Source organism: Schistocerca gregaria, chromosome X, assembly GCF_023897955.1.
Source record: "Schistocerca gregaria isolate iqSchGreg1 chromosome X, iqSchGreg1.2, whole genome shotgun sequence".
Classification (NCBI taxonomy): Eukaryota; Metazoa; Arthropoda; class Insecta; order Orthoptera; family Acrididae; genus Schistocerca; species Schistocerca gregaria.
The window spans coordinates 744,958,836-744,979,495 of NC_064931.1; the positions used below are offsets into that span (position 1 = coordinate 744,958,836).

General features: G+C 41.7%; 1 protein-coding gene across 1 annotated transcript in view; it reads right to left on the reverse strand.

The window, feature by feature from the left end:
• LOC126298302 (uncharacterized) overlaps nucleotides 1-20,660 on the reverse strand; it is an 826,796-nt gene that overhangs the window by 252,416 nt on the left and 553,720 nt on the right. Inside the window, exon 2 of the mRNA XM_049989599.1 lies at nucleotides 10,027-10,187. Coding sequence (XP_049845556.1) covers nucleotides 10,027-10,187 — 161 coding nt within the window. The remainder of the gene's footprint in view (nucleotides 1-10,026; nucleotides 10,188-20,660) is intronic.

Genomic DNA, 20,660 nt, shown 5'->3' on the forward strand with positions numbered 1-20,660 from the left:
CCCTAAGCAAACAAAGCAACCAACCAACCAACCAACCTGGCGTCATTGTGTGGTGAGCCTTTGGGTACCACTTCAAACACCGCTGTTAGTGTTTGAGGGATCTCTGACGGCACAGCGGTATGCTACGAACATCATGCGTCCTCATGCGTCACCTGTCATATAACAGTATCGTGGAGCCATTTTTCAACAGGACAATGCACGTCCATACATGGCGCATGGAACAACGGAACTTTACATCACTGTGGACGTTGTTTGGACACTACTGATACAATTATCATGCTCTGATACCAGCACACTCTGTAAGTAGGCTGTTTAGGTTTTTATGTTGGTAACGCCACGTAGCGCTCTGTATGAAAATCACTGACTGTGCTGTGTGCAGTCTGTGGCTCGTTTGCATTGTTGGAATTTGCTGCTGTAGTGTTGGGCAGTTGGCTGTTAACAGCCTGTAGCGTTGCGCAGTTGGAAGTGAGCCGCCAGCAGTGGTGGATGTGGGGAGAGAGATGGCGGAGTTTTGAGAGCGGATGATCTGGACGTGTGTCCATCAGAGAGAGTAAATTTGTAAGACTTTTGAACGCTATTAAGGTAAATACATTGTTTGTTCTCCATCAAAATCTCTCATTTGCTAACTATGCCTATCAGTAGTTAGTGCCTTCAGTAGTTAGAATCCTTTATTTAGCTGGCAGTATTGGCGCTCGCTGTATTGCAGTAGTTCGAGTAACCAAGATTTTTGTGAGGTAAGTGATTCATGAACGGTATAGGTTATTGTTATCCAGGGCCATTTTTTTGTAGGGATTATTGAAAGTCAGATTGCGTTGCGCTAAAAATATTGTGTGTCAGTTTAGTGATGATCAGAATAAGTAAAGAGAGAAATGTCTGAGTACGTTCAGTTTTGCTCAGCTGTTTGAAAATCAAATAACGTAAGAGGTTTATCAGCACAGTAATTCACTAATTTTTCTAAGGGGACGTTTCAACTCTAATAACATTATGTACGAAATGGTAAGTGTAGAAGGCATAGGAGAATAGCATCACAGCTACACGACTAAGATAAGCGACAAACGTAACCAGTGAGCAACGACGTCAATAGGAAGAACGTTTAATTCACTGATTACCTTTAAAGAGAATGTATCATATCTCACTAGTTATATTTTTCCGCACAGATGTTTACTGGCTTTTCGTATAGTTTTCACCAGTCCCGTCCCCTGTAGGAATATGGGATAATTTTCTTAAATAGCCTGTATATACAGTATGATTCTTTGTAATATGCTAGCCCGCGATTATCAGATTCCTTAGGATATATAAATAGAGAAATAAAAGGTCTAAGGAGATTCTAGAGGGAGGCTGACATCCAGAAACGAAGTGATTTCAGATGAGTTATGTGGCCGGCCGTGGTGGCCGAGCGGTTCTAGGCGCTAGAGTCTGGAACCGCGCGACCGCTACGGTCGCAGGTTCGAATCCTGCCTCGGGCATGGATGTGTGTGATGGCCTTAGGTTAGTTAGGTTTAAGTAGTTCTAAGTTCTAGGTGACTGATGACCTCAGCAGTTGAGTCCCATAGTGCTCAGAGCCATTTGAACCATTTTTTTGAGTTATGCAGTGGTAAATTGTAAACCGATAGCGATAAAGCAACGAAAATTGGCGCATAGGTAAACGTTCACAAGACACGTAACCAGACAATACGCAGACAACATTTGATGCATTAAACAGAGGTACCTATTCTGGAACTGCTTAGAACTTCCTAGCATTATACTTGAAATAAGTTTACACGACGAGTTAGGAAGCAGTAAGCAATAAACAAAAGGCACAAAAATCGTCGCCTTTGTGGTCACGGACAATCCTCACTGTTAAAGTGTAAATCACATTTTGCAGGTAGAAAGCAATGAAATCCAGTTCAATCACTACACATCATTTGAACACATGTGAGATATGTATGTGTCACTTCTTCGTTACCCCATATAATGAAAACGCTTAGTTAAGAGCTGTCTGCTGTTATGTAAAATATCTTTACAGCGCTAATAGAAACAACCTCGCCACAACATTATGCAATAGCAAGAAAAGGAAAACCTATGTGATGTTTGAGATTGGTGATTTCTCGGTTTTCTTAGCCCGTTGCCTTAAGATTGGGGTGTTAGCCAGGTTATCAGTTCACTCGCCATGTACCACAGTAGCGTGGGCTGCCTAACTTGCAGGCAAACACCTGTTCACTTTCCGCGCACGGATAGTGATTTTGAGGCAACTGTGAGGCTTGGGATTTATAGTGAAAGAGATCAAAGATTACGATGAGCTAATCAATTCGAGGATGTGAAGCCTAGTGTATAAGCGAATGAGTTAGGTCTCTGTAACGTCGAGCTCTGTAGTAGCTTATTTTGAAAGCTTTCGCTCGTGTGCCATTTTTGCTGATATTCACGTTTTCCTAGGAGGAGCGATCCATATTCGGGGAAATGACAGGAACGCTCATTGTAAGCAAACACAGTTCATATGGACATATTCCCTATTCCTAAAGGTTTCAGAGATAGAACACGTTAAGTGTACATTTGGTTTTGGGCTAGCGACGGGCACAGATGTGTCTGATTACCCAGCCTCTTTGACGTTTTATTCTAGCCCATCCTACCCCGTTATTTTCAACTTCATTGCGTGGGATCTCTTTCTGTCATTAAACTGGGCCGTTGAACACACAGTTGTCCACGGTGTGTTGTGAATGAAATAGTGCGAGGGACTGAGCGTTTATCAGAGAGAAGCATCGGTTAACTGTATTTGTACACTCGCTGGATAAAATGCCACACATCAACACTAGTGAAGAATGTGCAGGCATACTGTATGTTTAAGAGGTTGGACGAAGATTGAGACGTAGAAACTAAAGGTGAATAAGCGAGATGAACAGTTTGCTCGTATTATCGACGCTACTGCCCTCATTAGGGAACGTGCAGAGGCACTCAAACAAGCAACACATGTTCCTCCAAGAACACACATATGCAGTGAAGTTGATGGTGGCATATTCAAACATTTATTATGAATTTTACAACAGCTGTAGTGGAACATGTAAGATGATGCTTAGAGGTGAATGTGATGTGTTCAAAATACTTATTTTTCGATTGATACTTAGTAAAACGCATGTTGTAGTGTTTACTATCTGTTGTACCTGTGTGAATCTGATAATGTACTGACTAATACAGAAAATAAATAACAATGAACAAAAAATGTGTTCTATCTCGAAAACATTTCGGAAGGGGCATATATCCATATGAAATTTTTTTGTTCACATAATCGTTCCTGTCATATCCCAGAACATTGTCCAATCCTCCTGAGACACCTTGTACAGCTAGTAGCACCATCTTAGATCACCTAGCTCCCTCAAAAATCACTGTAGTCCTTTACTGAATGTAAGTTTTTCCTGTTTATTTAGAATCTGCTCATTGTGGGTTAGCAATTAATAATAAAGAAACATCCTGTGTATTGCATCGGAACTCCAACAATCCGGTTATCTACGTCGGTTGAGATTCTGCACAGATTATCTAAAACGCATCCAATATCCTTGGTCCATATAAAAAAAATTATGTCTAGGTAGCCTAACTACTACAAACATTTACATTATCAGCTTAAAATTATTATTGCCATTAGGACATGCGATAAGAATCCACAAACACTCTCGTCATAATATATAAACTCTAGTTATATCGATATTGAACACGGGAAACCATGCATGATGCACATTTTATTGACATATTTTATACCATATTGATATTGTTCAATATGCGTATTACTGGAGCTTATACATCATGACGAAACTATTTGTGGATTCCTATCATATCTGAAGATGACAATAATATTCTGAAATCGGGACTGGGAATATTCGTAGTAATTACGTGAGCTTCATATAATACTTTGTTATAGGAGCATTTATAAGCTCGCACATTTCATCTAATCTATATCATACTCCACAAGCAACCCAATGGTGTGTGACGGAGGGTACTTTTTGTAGCACCAGTCCCGCCCTCCAACCTAGTTCTACTCGGGAATAGCGCGTGGGAGGAATGATTTTCGGTAAGTCCCTGTATTGGCTCTAATTTCTCGAACTTTCTCCCCGTGGTCATTACGCGAGACGTGTGTAGATGAAATATGTTGCCCGACTCTTCCCGAAAAGTGCTCTCACGAAGTTTCAATAGCAAATCTCTTCATGATGCACGACGCCTCTCTTGTAACGTCTGTTGAGCTTCTACGTAATGCTCTCGCAACGACTTAACGATCCCTTGACGAAACGCGTCGCTCTTCGTTGGATCCCTCTATCTCTTCTAGCAGTCCTACCTTGTACGGATCCCATATAGATGAACAATACTCAAGCATTGGTCGAACAAGGGCCTTGTAAGCCACTTCCTTCGTGGATGAGTTATATTTTCTTAAGATCCTTCCTATGAATCTGAGTCCGGCATCTGCTTTTGCCGCTATTTGTTTTGTATGGTCATTCCACTTACGGTCGCTCTGGGGAGTTACTACTAGATATTTTACGGCAGATACTGTTTCTAGCAGTTCGTCATCAATAATGTAGCTGTACAATAGCGGACTTCTTTTCCTATGTATCCGCAATATGTTACATTTATTTACGTTCAAGGTCAACTGCCAGAGCCTGCAACATTCATCAACACTCTGGAGGTCATTCCTCAAATCGTTACTACCGTCTGGTATTGCTACTTTGTTATGGACAACAGCACCATCTGCGAACAGCCTTAAAGAGAATTCGACGCTTTCTACTAGATCATTTATATATATTGTAAACAGTATCGGTCCTATCACACTTCCTTGGGGTACTTAGAAAATAACCTTTTCATCTGCCGATTTTGTTCCGTTAAGAGCGACGTGTTCAGCTCTGTCTCCAAGGAAGTCTTGAATCCAGTCGCAAACCTTCTCTGGTATTCAATAAGCTCGTCTTTTTTTTTTATTATTAAACAGCAATGCGGGACGGTGTCAAGTGCCTTCCTGAAGTCAAGGAACACGGCATCAAACTGAGCGCCGTTGTCTACGGCGGTGCGGATCTCATGGAGCAACAGAGTGAGCTGAGTTTCGCAAGATCTCTGCTTGCGGAATCCATGTTGACTTTTATAGAGGGGATTTTCATTCTCCAAAAACGTCATAATTGAGCATAAAGCATGTTCCATAATTCTACAACTCTGCAAATCACATTTAAGTGCCTGGCAGAGGGTTCATCGAACCACCTTCACAGTTCTCGATTATTCCAATCTCGCATAGCGTGCGGAAAGAATGAAAAACTGTATCTTTCCGTTCGAGCTCTGATTTCCCTTATTTTATCGTGGTGATCGTTCCTCCCTATGGAGGTCGGTCTCCCCGGTGTCAACAAAATATTTTCTCATTCGGAGGAGAAAGTTGGTGACTGGAATTTCGTGAGAAGATTCCGTCGCAACGAAAAACGCCTTTCTTTTAATGATGTCCAGCCCAAATCCTGTATCATTTCTGTGACACTCTCTCCCATATTTCGCGATAATACAAAACGTGCTGCCTTTCTTTGAACTTTTTCCATGTACTCCGACAGTCCTATCTGGTAAGGATCCCGCACCGCGCAGCAGTATTCTAGAAGAGCGTAGTGTAGGCAGTCACCATAGTAAGTCTGTTACATTTTCTAAGTGTCCTGCCAGCGTCTGGTTAGCCTTCCCCACAACATTTTCTATGTGTTCTTTCCTGCACTTTCTTCCAGTCGCTAGATACCCTTCGTCAAGCGATCTGTGATAAATTACATCTACATACATACTCCACAATCCACCATACGGTGCGTGGCGGAGGGTACCTCGTACCACAACTAGCATCGTCTCTTCCTTTTCCACTCCCAAACAGAACGAGGGAAAAATGACTGCCTATATGCCTCTGTACGAGCCCTAATCTCTCTTACCTTATCCTTGTGGCCTTTCCTCGAAATATAAGTTGGCGGCAGTAAAATTGTACTGCAGTCAGCCTCAAATGCTGGTTCTCTAAATTTAATCAGTAGCGATTCACGAAAAGAACGCCTCCTTTCCTCCAGAGACTCCCACCCGATTTCGTGAAGCATTTCCGTAACAATCGCGTGATGATCAAACCTACCAGTAACAAATCTAGCAGCCCGCCTCTGAATTGCTTCTATGTCCTCCCTCAATCCGATCCGATAGGGATCCCAAACGCTCGAGCAGTACTCAGAAAGGAAGCAAGTTCTTACTCATAATCCATGTAGAATCTTATAGGTATCCCATCTAGTCCTGACGCTTTTCCACTACTAAGCGATTGGAGCTGCTGTATTCCGCGTTCGGCTATCTCAGTATCCGCCATTCGGCGTTCACCCGTACTGATTCTGTAAGATTCTCATTTATGTTAGCTTCTTTTAACGCTCCGTTCCTTCGCGGGGCGTTCAATAAGCAATACAATACATTTTTTCTCGGTCAATTTCGGTTGAAAAAAATTCAGAATTTGTTGTGGGACATCGTAGAAAATTCCCGCTTCAGCCCCTACAGTTTCAAGAAGTTCCGATAGATGGGGGAGCTATACGTATCTTTCGAAATGGCGTTTGTAACGGAGAAGCGTTCCAAGCAGAGAGCTGTCATCGAATTTCTTTTGGCGTAAAACCAGAGTATCGCAGATATTCGTAGGGGCTTGCAGAATGTCTATAGAGAAATGGCAGTAAACAAAAGCAAGGTGAGTCGTTGGGAGGGGCGTCTTCCATCATCGCAATAAGGTCGCGCAGAGTTGTCCAATCTCCCGCGTGCCGGCCAACTGCACACATCTGTGGTTACTGGAATGCTCGAACATGCGGACGCTCTGATTCGAAGTGATCGACGGATCGCAAAGCCCCACACAAATCTGCACATCCGAGAGGAGCTCACAAAACTTCATTGGACTGTTCTTTCTCATCCACCCTGCAGTCTCGATGATGCACCTTCCGCCTTCCATCTGTTTGGCCTAATGGACGATGCACTCTGCGTAAAGCTGTAAGTGAATGATTGGGAGGTTACTGATGCAGCAAGACGTCGGCTCAGACGTCGACCAATACAGCGGTAACATGCGGGCATACAGGCTCTCCCAGTAAGGTGGCGTAAGGCCGTAGTATTGAATGGAGATTATGCTGAAAAATAGGGTTTTGTAGCCAAATGACTGGTGAATAATAAGATATATTGTAACCCTGAATAAAACCAACCTGCTTTCAGAAAAAAATTTTGCTGCATTACTCAATAATGGCCCTCGTAGGAATTCTCCTGTAATTTATTTCATTATTTTGTTTTATTTTGTTGTGGCCATGTTCACCCTCACTACCACTCGAAATACTGAAATTTCTGCCTTATCGATGTAATAAATCCTTTATTGAGAAAATATTGGCGTACTTTCTTACCCATTTACTAATCTTCTAGCGTCTCCAACCAGCCATAAAACAAGTTTTCCTTTTGTAGTTCATCCTTATTTTGTGCACGTGAGGTAAAACAATAACAACACAGGCAAGTAAGTATCTTTCGCCAGATGCACAAGACAAGGTTTTGTTATTCGTGTTTACCCTTTTTGTGTATGTGTTGCACATACACAGCACAAACGAGTAAACAGCTCAGGACAAAGCAGTAACGCAAACAACTTTCCACATCAGAGTTGCAAATTTAGTATGCTAACTGCAAGCCGGCCGGAGTGACCGAGCGGTTCTAGGCGCTAGAGTCTGGACGCGCGCCACCGGTACGGTTGCAGGTTCGAATCCTGCCTCGGGCATGGATGTGTGTGATGTCCTTAGGTTAGTTAGGTTTAAGTAGTTCTAAGTTCTAGGGGACTTATGACCTCAGCAGCTGAGTCCCGTAGTGCTCAGAGCCATTTGAGCCATTTTTGAGCTAACTGCAAGATTTCGGCATCACTGATAATGTGTTTCTTGAAGTTTTGCCCGCAGATTGGGTAGTCCATTACCTTGCGAGCGTGTATATTTGGCAGCAATAATTATTTTTTCGGTTTTTCGACTTATTAACGATACAGTCATCATCTAGGTGAGACGGTGGCTGAATTAAAACTGCTTGATACAGTGATATATTTGATGGCGAACAAGAGTTTCAAATACGGAAATTTATTCCTGAAACTCAAGATAACTGTAATAGCTATAGACATACTATCTAAAGCGACATATGAAAATTTGTGATGGACCGGGACTTGAACTTGGACTTTCCGCTTATCGCGAATGACCGCCTTACCATTTAGGCTGGACCGTGCGCTAACACTTAGGAAGCACCGCCTAAATACAAACAAAAAGTACCCGCCCGCAATAAAATCACCAGAAAGCTCACAATAGCGGATGGGGTGCTCAAACGAAAGTAACCAGAACATGGCTACTTGCATTATGTTACCCTGCTGCTAAATACGCCTGCCCTGTTTGGTACAGTTCTGTACATAGAAGGCATGTGGATGTTGCCCTCAGCGAGACATGTAGAATAGCATCAGGATGCCTGAGAGCAACACTTACCGTGGCGGGGATAGCCCCACCAGATATAAGGCGGGAAGCTGCCGCGAATACAGAGAGAAGCAAAGTGGAACTAAACACTGATCACCCGCTGCATGGACACCAACCTCCCCCAAACAGGTTCAAATCTAGGAACAGCTTTCTAAAAATTTCCGTCAAAGACAGTACATCACTATCAATGGCACGACAAAACTTGTAGACAACCACAAAGGCAGATATCGCATCATGGATTAAACCTTCAGAGGCTCTGCCCCCAGGCGAAAACCTGCAATGGGAAACGTGTAAGTCCCTCAACAGGCTAAGAAGTGGTGTGGGTAGAACACAACGTAATATACCCAAATGAAACTATCTTGGGGATCCGTCAATTGCACGCGAATGTGGAGCTGAAAAAACCACAAGTAGCTGTACAACTGTCCTCAGTGTCCAGTTTCTTGCACTCCAGAGGACGTGCTGTGGGCCAGGGACAATGCCGTCGAGGTCGCTAATTTTTGATCTGATTATATCTAGTGTTTGTAATCTGTTTATACATAACTATTATTATACGGCTCTATTTGCCTCGCATTGTATCTATAATTCCTTTGTATGTATTAATTTTATATATTAGTCTTTCTCATTTTGTCTGTTTTCTATGCAACGATTTTGACACCAATAAAATTTAAAAAAAATTAGGCTGTACGAACACGCTTCCCAGTCCTACCCAAACTTCCATATGTCACACATCTATATATTTCTTCTCACAAATTATTAATGAAGCATATCTCGTGATTCCCGTGCAAGTTCTGGAATGAATTCAGCGAGAAGTCACAGATTTTGCATTTGTCGCTTTAGGTAGTACATCTATGCCTATTACAGTTAAATCGAATTTCAGGAATAAATTACAGTGATACACTGCCGAGTAAATGCATGCGAGTCAGATACAAGACAGTCAGCACCAAGGCGTCATAGAAAAACTTTGTGTATCTGAGAATAAAACATTGCTAAGCCAGGAAATACACAATGCTTATGAAATCTATGTTTCATTATTTAAGTGGATGACATGTGTTAGAATGCCAGGCAGCGAACACTCTGAACAATAATTCCTCTGAGAGTGCAGACGTGGCCGAGCGGTTCTAGGCCCTACAGTCTGGAACCGCGCGACCGCTACGGTCGCAGGTTCGAATCCTGCCTCGAGCATGGATGTGTGTGATGTCCTTAGGTTAGTTAGGTTTAAGTAGCTCTAAGTTCTAGGGGACTGATGACCTTAGAAGTTAAGTCCCATAGTGCTCAGAGCCATTAGAACCATTTGAGTGCAGACGTGAAAATATTAGTTTCCACGAGTTGAAAAACCCGCGTTTTAATTGAAGACGTTGTCCGATATCCACAGCTTCCTTGATCAGTGGGTAATAAATGGATAAAGCTGTCGACAGTATCACGACATTCCCGTAATCCATGGAATGACCAGTCGAGATACAATGTTCCAGCCACTGCACATTAACATCCGAAATGTAAGTAAAGTATGTACTGCTGTCCCGGATGCACGAGCAAAAGATGGCGGGATCATCACTGCTGACGCTGCAATGAAACGAAGGCTACTGACCTGTGGTGGGCGTGGGCGTGTGCGTGGGCGTGTCGCGGGCGCGCGCGCGACTTGGAGGCGCGTGGCGCGCGCCCATCCCGAGACTCGACCAGTTCCTCAAAGGTGGCGTACATCTGCCATATCTGGCGCGTGAAGTCGTCCCCTTGCACCGACAGCTCCGCCTGCAACATCGTAAACACACGCTCAGCGCCTCGCACGTGCCTGCCAACAGTTCCGGCAGCGCTGTCACCAGAAGCGTAAAGGTCTCTACGATAGGCAGCAGATGGGCAATATATATAGCACATAAAACACAACACTGAAAATCAGGTCTGACTTACAATATCGAAAGAAACAATCTAATTTAGAGAGCTTCACGAGGTTATTCCTGTCCTTCAATTAACATTTAGCGAGGTTCTCATGCGCTGCAACAACACTATCCACGCAAGGTTTGTATTCATTGTGAGGTGCCGAGGAGACATACCTCGATGTTATTTACTATTTATTAATTGCTAAATGCGCTCTAGCGTCTCGAATAAAGCGTCTCTGCTTGCCGGCAGCTGTGGATGAGTGGTTCTAGGCGCTTCAGTCCGGAACCACGCGACTGCTACTACCGTCGCAGGTTCGAATCATGCCTCGGGCATGGATGTGTGAGATGTCCTTAGGTGAGTTAGGTTTACGTAGTTTTAAGTCTACGGGACTAGTCCCATAGTGCTTAGAGCCATTTGAACCATTTTCGTCTCTGCGTATCACAGTTTTGCTTTGTCTGCTGGCACTCGCGAGTAACTTGACTTTCATCTGTCTGTTCCGACAATCCTTACCAAAGACTGACCTTCCAGCTGTTGAAGTGTCGTGTCTGTGTCTCACATGTGGCGAGGAGTAGCTGTTAAAAGAAACACGTTTGCTGAACGTTGTGGATAGAATGGTTGTTACACCCTACTTGGGTGTTGTTACACTCTGGTCAGCCTTATTGGAAAGCTTAGGAAGGGAAGACGCCACGCGGGAATGAGATTGATCCGCAGAAAGTATGCTTCAGTAAATGGTTACCTGCTTTTTCTTTCTAAATTCTGTGAGCTGGTGAACATATTTTTGTAGTGTGTTCATTGTCGTCTTGCGATCACAATAAATTTTCCCGTCGAAATTGTTTGCAGTACGATGCCAGATAAGGTCACATAGTACTTCTTTCAATAAATAACTGACTCTTGTAATATACCATTTTGTTCATTGTGATGTATTTCATTTATGTAGTGGTTCAAACTTTTTGTTTTGCTGTTTAAGACTTTCTTGAGGCCACAACATTTTATGCTTTCACTTGAAGCAGAAAAAGCCGCAAATAATTATTATTAAAGTTGAGCCTTCCACGTTATTTAAGATGTACCGTAACTAAATTCAGTTTCCCAATTTACTATACAACTTAGTCTGTTTTGCAGAGGTCATAAAATTGAAGCGTTGTCAAATTAGTTCATCATTCATTTGATATGTATAATTTATCACAGGCGCCTCATCTTAGCTATATATTTAACTAAATTCCGGGGTCCATTTGATTATTCTCTTGCTCAGATCTCTGCATATCTGTATATAAATTCCCTCCATCCCCTCCCCCTCCCCACACGTTAAAAGGTGACGTCCCAGCCCTTTAGGGTCATAGGCAACAGAGTATCTGAAACTAAGTATTTAGATGTTAGGAACAAATGGTCGGAAATGAATATGTCAGACAGTAAGATATCATTAATGAGCAATACGTGTGAAGCGAGTGTTTGCAAACTGCCTATGCTTCAAAACAGTTTAGTACCGCTTCGAAGTCGGTGGCGTTGTATCCAAAGCAATAAACAATTATCTATTAGGTAGCCATGGTACACTTTGGCATTGTTTACAGTCCATGGTCAGCTATTGAAGACGGAGCATTAAGCGTTACAGGAACTTTGAGACCTGCATGTAAAGTATGGACAGCACGAGATAGTGTCCAAAAAACGAACGTACAAAGAAAAGTTTCTTATCTAGCGTCAATCTAATTGCAAAAAAAATTAAAAATAATCACCGTGGAAAAAAAATTACCATTTTGCTGGTACACTTAAGCAGCAGACATATAGCAGAATTTCTCGACAAAGAACTACTTGTACAGTAGAATTTGAGATGATAATCTCGATGAGTGGAAGGGAAATTACAGTTTATCGTCCCGTCGACGACGAGGTCAGTAGCGGTGGATCTCAAGCTCGGATTGGGTAAGGACACCGGCATGTCCTTCTGAAAGGAACCATCGAAGCATTAGTCTTGAACGATTTAGAGAAACCATAGAGAAGCTAAACCTGGGTGGCTGGAGCGGATTTGGGACGCTGTCCACCCCGGATACGAGCCCATTGTTGACAATCGCTAAGCGAGTTCAGTCGGTAGGCAGTGTTGGATCGTGAGGGATAAGAGTCATCAATAAGTTCCTGATATTTTTCTCGTGAAATGCACAATTCGAAGAACACTGTATGGAGACTACTGTTAGAATAGAAATTACACCCCTATCATCTACAACACGTGCAAGCAACTGAGTCAAGTGATTTTAAATCCAGAGTGCACTTCTTTCTATGAATTATATTGTAATGCACGCATAAATTAGTCAATAGCCGCTTCGAATAGTTACTATGTGTTGCTAAAAGGTATAATTTATGTATGTCACGCCAGAACGATGACACTCGTTCCGGATACTGGTGGTTCGAATCTTGGTTGTGGGAGAAGTTTTTTTCACCAGTAGGCCTACTTGGCTGCCAAGAGGGAAAGAGTTGGTGGGCTCCAATTTCTGATCACCTAACTGCGCGACAGTGTACTAAGCTAAGGCCCTTCTTAGTATCTCAAAGAGTAATGACAGTTGAAAGTGTTGGTGGGCACCCAGCCGCCGAGCAGATGCGTTGAACTTTATGATCCTGTTGGTACTTTTATTCACGACAATGCAAACACCACACTGCGCAGTCAACGTCCTCATCACTGCCACTCCCACAATTTAATACATGTCTGTCATATCATACAATGGTCTTAGACAGGCAGCTATAAATCAATTCTCATCGGATATTGTGAAGTAATGAGGAAAATGTTTCAATCAGACAGGCAGTCACTCATAACTTGGATCCGAATTCTCAGACGCAGTGTCCCAACTGATCTGATGTTATTAAAACGACAAGCCAAATCTCCCTCTCCTAATATACAGGTTCAATCACCTAGTAATGGCATCCCCTCTGTTTCGTGATCAGTTCAAGATAGCGAAACGACATTTCCCACAAACCGTAGTAGGCAGTGGAACACCTAATTTTGTTGTATAGGTAATAACCTCAGCTCTTGTATCGACCGAGCAAGTATGTTTTTTAATAGCAAGATGCAAGTTCTTTTAACGACATACGAAAACGTTTGAAAACACGAGTACATTGATATAACGCTTGTTGATTTTGGAATTAAAACTTTTCACTGGAATATCCTAGATATGTGTTAAAGCTTGGCGAGGCGGTCGGAGTCGGCTATTGCGGTGCAAACAGGTCCAAGTAGGGTGTCATGCCAGGCTCCCATAAGCCCTCTTCTAGATGGACCAACGCGTTATTGACTTGCTCAATCTGTGAAGTCCTTTCTCTTGAATATATCATCCAATTTTTCTGAAATTTGTACATGTCTGTACATGTACACCGCATCTACCCATTTCCGTTCCATTCGTATATTTCCTTCGTGATGTGCCTTTTGTTTTTGCCGTAGATTGTCGGACGTTTGAAGGCTGGTCCGCTAAACACTGTACTACGTGGTTGTGTAGGAACTTTACTATATGCTGATTATCTAGCTCTGGCAGACAAGAAAAACATTTCAGACGTTGAAAAGAAACTAACAGCTCTTCTGGAGGCACTTTATAGTCATTTACACGAAATTCTACTGAAGCCTAAGCCATTCAAGACCTTTGTGTGTACTTTCGATTTTTGAAATACAACAATTCGGGGGAAACTAAGTACCACATGGAACGTAACTTTACAAGAGCACTGCTGTACATCTAAATATATTATAACTGTGAGCAGAATCCTTCCATTAAAGAAAAATTGCGAAAATGCCAAAATGAAGTCACAACGCGTAATATTCTCCGTTGCTGGCCAGCCAGCTCAAAGTGTGGTGCATGCGTCACTACTCTGCACGCAACTGCTCTTTCGCTTTGCTTTCCACCAGCAGAGAGTGCTTCCAGTGTGCAGTTCTTTCGAAAATGGGAAAAAAGACGGAAGTACAACAAACTAACACTCTAGAATCATCGCCGATTGCTGAAAATCAACCCCAGTGTGCACATATTATCCGAAATATCCCCATCAGTGTGATGGGACGTATCAGCTGAAGTGGAAGTAAAGAAAATAAATTAGAAACTGTGACGTGTGATTTATTGCCACCACATATAAGAAGAAATAGGTTAAAATCGACAACACGATAAGCGATCTTATATCACCGTCGAACAGATAAATCTAATAACATGGCACCTAAATCGGTTGTTATTTCACCTAGGTCAGTTGAAGTATTTAACATGTAGTCGAAAAAATAATAATAGTGCATAACTATGTTACACTATTGAAGACAGGCGAAAACTCGAAAAGTGTTACGGGTAACTAAGCTACTAAAAAGTGGGTTGTTATATTAATTCTAGCGAGCTGCCCCGGCTTCACGAGGGTAACGCTTACAATCTGCGGCAGGACGACTTATCTGCTGTAGCGGTAATAAATTATATACACAAACCTTCCTCGTGAATCATTTTATCTGTTACTGAAAACAGTATCATAATACCAACAGTAGTTCCTGGATTAGACTTCACAATCAACCAGAAAACCGTGACGAGGAACTTGTAGCAATATAGCACGATTTTTATTTGAGTAGAAGTCTGTTAGCCGGCCGGAGTGGCCGAGCGGTTCTAGGCGCTACAGTCTGGAACTGCACGTCCGCTACGGTCGCAGGTTCGAATCCTGCCTCGGGCATGGATGTGTGTAATGTCCTTAGATTAGTTAGGTTTAAGTAGTTCTAAGTTATAGGGGACTGATGACCTCAGCAGTTAAGTCCCATAGTGCTCAGAACCATTTGAACCATTTTGAAATCTGTTAGGCCGTTATCAAATTCAGTCACGTCAATCGTATCCTCGGCGCTACTGATTGGATTAATCCGATATCAACAGCTTCCTAGCATCAATGACGTCACACTTAGTGGATAAAGAAAAGCCAAATGAGAAAATCACTCAGTGACTTGCCAAAAACCACACGGAAAACAAGATTTTACTTCGGTGGTTGTATCCATTCAAGCAACGTACTCGGTAAACATGCGGAGGTGCTCACACGAATTATGTTGCAGTTGTCGTGACAAATGGAAATACGAAAAGCATCATGGCGGTGTGAGTGGTTCAAGATGTTATATTGCGGCCGAGCATGTTCCCCGCAGCCATATAACACTGCATACACGTTCGTTCCAAACAAAAATACCAGCTCTGCGCAGTGATCAGATGCTGCCCTCGGTCGCAAATCATCTGATTATGCGGTCGAGCACAGCCCACACGACATTTATCGTCCAAGCGACAGCAAACCGCCGCATGAGCAACACTCACTGTGTAAGATAAAATGAAATGTAGCGGTCAGCGAGGTTACTACACTTCATACAATGTCTGTGATCGATACAACTGTCTGTTCAACAAAGGTATCATGAAACAATGTCGTGCCGTTGCGTACTATATTCACCTGATCATAGCCGAGAATACAGCCGCAATTTGCGCTAGAGGTAGCAGTATGCCGACAATAAATAAACACGTCAAAATGAAGTGATCGAAAAAAATATATTGTAACACCACTGCTAGCAGCAAAATATACTAAAACTCTCCGTTAGCTATCGCAGAAAAAAGGCAAACTGATGTCGATTTCTCTTACGAAGTATCAAGGGATAATATACGATTTTTCCGTGAACAAAACTTTTCTGCGACAGTTAGTAATACCACTTCCAGGTAACGACTTGAAGAAGCAGTTTCCATTCTACAGAAAGGTTCTTCATGGAAGTATCTCCGGTAGAAAACTTATACACATTTGAACTAAATAGTCTAACAAACACCAGTACAACACAATGAAAATGCATCTTTAACAAAATCAATTGTTCTCTACTAAATCGACCAGTTTGACTGCGTAAACGACTTGGACTGCAGTGTTTTCGAGCTATTTTGAAAAGGTGCATCAGTATCAGTTAACGAAAAGCACTCACATTTGCCTTACTGATACGGTCTTTCCCTTTAGGAAACATGCTGGGTGATTCGTTCTAAATTGTAGTCAATTTTTAATAAGTGTGCGCAGCAACGGGCATACACCAAGTTCTGTTGCTTCTTGTGTTAGTGAGTTGTGATACCAAGGTACACCGCTACGAACAGAAATATTGATTTACATGTCATGCACTTCAAAATGAGCCACATAAAGTAGTTAATGAATGACTTTTAGAATGGAAAAAAATTCTGCTTCCGACTCTTCACGAAAAACTGAGCATTTTGAAAATTTTTGTAAAGGTAGTGGATAAGAACTCGGAAAACTTTTGTATCAGAGCACGAAATTTCCACGTACGAGCCTAATCAAAGAGTAGACATGCGAACTGTTTAAGGATGAAACCTCAACAGTATCGTAACAGGTGACGAGAAACTAGCGTTGAATATATTCGCTCAAGCATCCAACAGTTTCTTTAGAAGAACAGAGGTAAATAACTGCAAGAATCCAATGGAAAATGTTTTGTAGTGCGACAAGAGACTAGGGTGCAGCAAGTCCTCCTTAAAGTTACACTACCGAAATTCTATCTTCGGAACTGTTTTGACAAAAACGAAGAACGTAAGGAACGCTTCAACCAAGAAATTTTGACGATGAAATGAAGATACGCGAGAAATGAAGTAAATCTCTTACAGTCGATCAATACTTGGGCACTCATCGGAAAGTCAGCAGTAACGAAATACAAACGGTAATCAAAGAGAGGCTCCTTTCAATTACAGTCCTACGTGGGAGAAAAATAAGGTAATTACATGACTCTGGCTCTAGCGGTACATCATAGCCTGAACTTCCTTTGTTCCCTACTAACAATCGAGAATTAGTTTCAATTGATTTTGGAAAAACTCCAAGTAGTCACATGCAAACAGAGATAGGTAAACAGCATTAATATTTAAGAAGAGAAACATGACAGTGACTCGAAAGAACTGTTTATCAGAGGACTGCATTGAATAAAAAGAGTGTTTCTTCTTCTATGTGCGCTATTTGTTATATCTGCCTTCCGTGAAACAGGTGAAATTCTGCTCCACGCCATAGGTACAAATAGAGACTTTCGACGGTCAAAGTTGGTTGCAGTTTAAAGTATTTTAACAAAAAAGTAGTTCCTTCATTAAATAGTTCAAGAAAATTAATACTGCTAGTACAACTAGAACAGAATCTATCTTATAACTAAATACGTGAATCTGTAAGAGTCTTAGGGGAACACATACAACTCTCCTGCTTTCTCGGCAGCGAGCGCTCTCTTGCACTTCCTCACTTTGCAAATGATAGTTTTATTTCTGAGGCTGGATGCCATTACTTCTGCCACAACCTGAAAATTCTAGTGGCTCTGAGCACTATGGGATTTAACATCTGATGTCATCAGTCCCCTAGAACTTAGAACTACTTTAACCTATCTAAGCTAAGGACATCACACACATCCATGCCCGAGGCATGATTCGAACCTGCGACCGTAGCGGTCGCTCGGTTCCAGACTGAAGCGCCTAGAACCGCTAGGCCACAGCGGCGGGCGAAGAGCCACAGACACTCATTTCGTTCCCCTGCCTTCATGTTATACCTATTCTACCATTTACTGTTATTCTGGTGGACAACGTAAAAGTGAGATTCTTTTAGCACGTCCGACGTTACGGAAGTGTGATTTGAAATCCAGATGTCACATGAGTGACTTTCATGAAACGTAATTATTTTATATCACCTATTTAACGACAAACTACGTAGCAATTATTTACAGTAATTTGCAGTACAATATTGCAATCTGAATTAGTTTTTCGACTTCTCCCCAATAATTTATGGAGACGTTTGCTACTTTTCAAAATTATTTTCCAGGTTTTCGGCTGCAGTAAAATCAGATATATTTTTAAGACAGCACCTGATCTGAAGAAAAATAATCTAAAATCGTGCCCTTAGGGTTTAAAATTAAGATTTCAGTATCAGTACTACGTCATATCATAAGAAGTAAATTACAATTCACTAAGTAATTCAGTCTTTCTTCAGTTTTTGTACTTCGTAAAAGTAGTTACAATTTTGAGTATATTTCAGGCATTCTGAAGTGAGTGAAGAATGATCAAGCAAATTCTAAATGAGGAGGCGTCTTAAACTGTATTTTATCAGCCATGCATTAGCCTTATACGTGTGACTACATACAGAAAACGGGAATCTCGACGAGCTAGCAGACGAGTATGCGGACAATTTAGCTCTGAAAGTGCCCGCATTTCAGACTCAAAAATACACTGCACGCCATGTAGTTTATAAAATTACACTCACTGTATAAAAACGCGCCGCACGTCATGTCATAAGCATGCATTCTCTAAAAACATTGGAGTCCTTAAATATACTCTAAGCTACATTTAATCACAGGCTTGCGCATTAAAATTGTTGGTAGTGTCATAGACACGGAAATAACATTTGTGGGAAAGATTGCTGGCTATCTATGAATTATTATTATTATTATTATTATTATTATTATTATTATTGAAAGAAATAATTTTCACACTTCGGTTGTTTTCCGTTTCCATTTCATTTTTATCTTGGGTAATATAACATTCGGCTGTGTAGACATTCTCAAGCGAAAAGTTTAACCCTTTAACTTCCTAAGTTTTGGGTTACAGTCATGCAGTTTCAGGGACATGGAAGGCATATAACTGTAACCTAAAACATACGTAGTTAACGGGTTAAATATTTTGCTTGAGAATGGCAACAGAGCCGAAACGTCGTAGAACACAAAATAAAAATAAAACGGAAAGAACAACAGCCCATGTAGGAACCTTATTTCTTTCAAGAAGATTATCACGGCTGTGGACCCTGTTGCAACTAAATTATTGTTACTATTGTTATTAGTGGTATGATTTAGGGCTTCAGTTTCCATATTTTGAGACCTCGTTAATTTTCCAATGTGTAGCTGATCCTCTCGTTTTTATCATGAAACCCCGCCATTTGTTACTAAATCGAGTTCTACAGCTCAACACGATCGCAAAGCATCGTATTTCGATTTCTCTGAACCGCCTGAGGAGTGCATGGTACTAAAGTAGCATTTTTACATCCAAGTATGTATTACAGCGGTGCGAAAGGCGAGCAAAGTCGATATCCCTCTTTTGTGGGAGTGAGATCCTTCCTAGGGGTTTTTGGCACCATTTCAAGTGACATCCCAGACTGGGAAGTTGTACTACTTCAGACCTTAAGAACATCATGCCAGATCTCTAAGAAACCTGAACGACTGACGCACTAAACACGAAGCTTAGCCGTGTGCCGATTGAGGTGGAATATTTGGTATATCTACCGTCGATGTGAAAAATCAAAACTTTTGGGAGGAGCAGAGTTAAAATTCCCATTCGGCCAACAAAGTTTAGATTTTCCATAGTTTTCCAAAATCTATTAGGAAAAAAGTGAGAATGGTGCTCTTGAAAAAGGTATAACCGATTTACTTATCCAAACTATCGACTCCGGCCACCTTCAACGATGTATTCGTGGACGGGAGACCGTGAGCACACAGGGTGTCCCAGGTCAAAACAATACATACTTTGTAGGATTCCACTGAGTAAGGTCAGAAATTGCGGTACGGAGTGCTGAGCAAGCAATGTGCACGAGACACGTGATTATAAACTGCTTAAATTTTATTTAAAGAAACAACTTCCTGCCCAATGGGGATGGTGGAGCTTTCTTGAAAACAATACATAACCGTCTGCGACGTATACACGGTGGAGTTAACCAATTTTTACAATTAATGACCGGCTGGCAAGGGTGGAAGATGACTCGTTATAAGAACTGACAGACATATATTTCATGTATTGAAGTGCAAAATGTGGTGTTCGAAGGACCGAACCATCGCACAGAGCAAAGCACCGCAACAAACGTTGTGCTAACTTATATACGTTTACCACCTTGCTGAGAAATTATGTCGTTCCAGTAACAAAGCTTGGCAACATTCTCGAGAACATTTTGTTCGCATAGAAGAATCTGAGGAGATGGTGTTGGATTGTGATGGAAGAGGTTCATCAACAACCACAACTTAGTCAAATTCCAACTTCAGAGAATACTGTGTGAAAAGTAGTGATGGAACAGAAATTACAACCTGGTCATAAAAAACATGTACAGGCAATGCAGGCAGACGATGTTGAATCGAGAGTTCAGATATGTCACTGAATTATGTTGAAATGGAGCGTTCAGATTGCGGTTGTATAGTTGAATATTAAATAATTTTATACGTCTTCTGTATTGTGCTGCTTTTGGTATTAATATTTTTAAGGTTATGTGTATAATACGATCTCACCTGCGGTTAAGAAATTCTTGGTTTCCACAGTTCATGAACCATTTTCAGGTAAAAAATATGTCTAGGTTACCGCCGAGTAGTTTGGCACACATGAAAACAGTTTCACTAGCATCTGATTTTACGCCAAG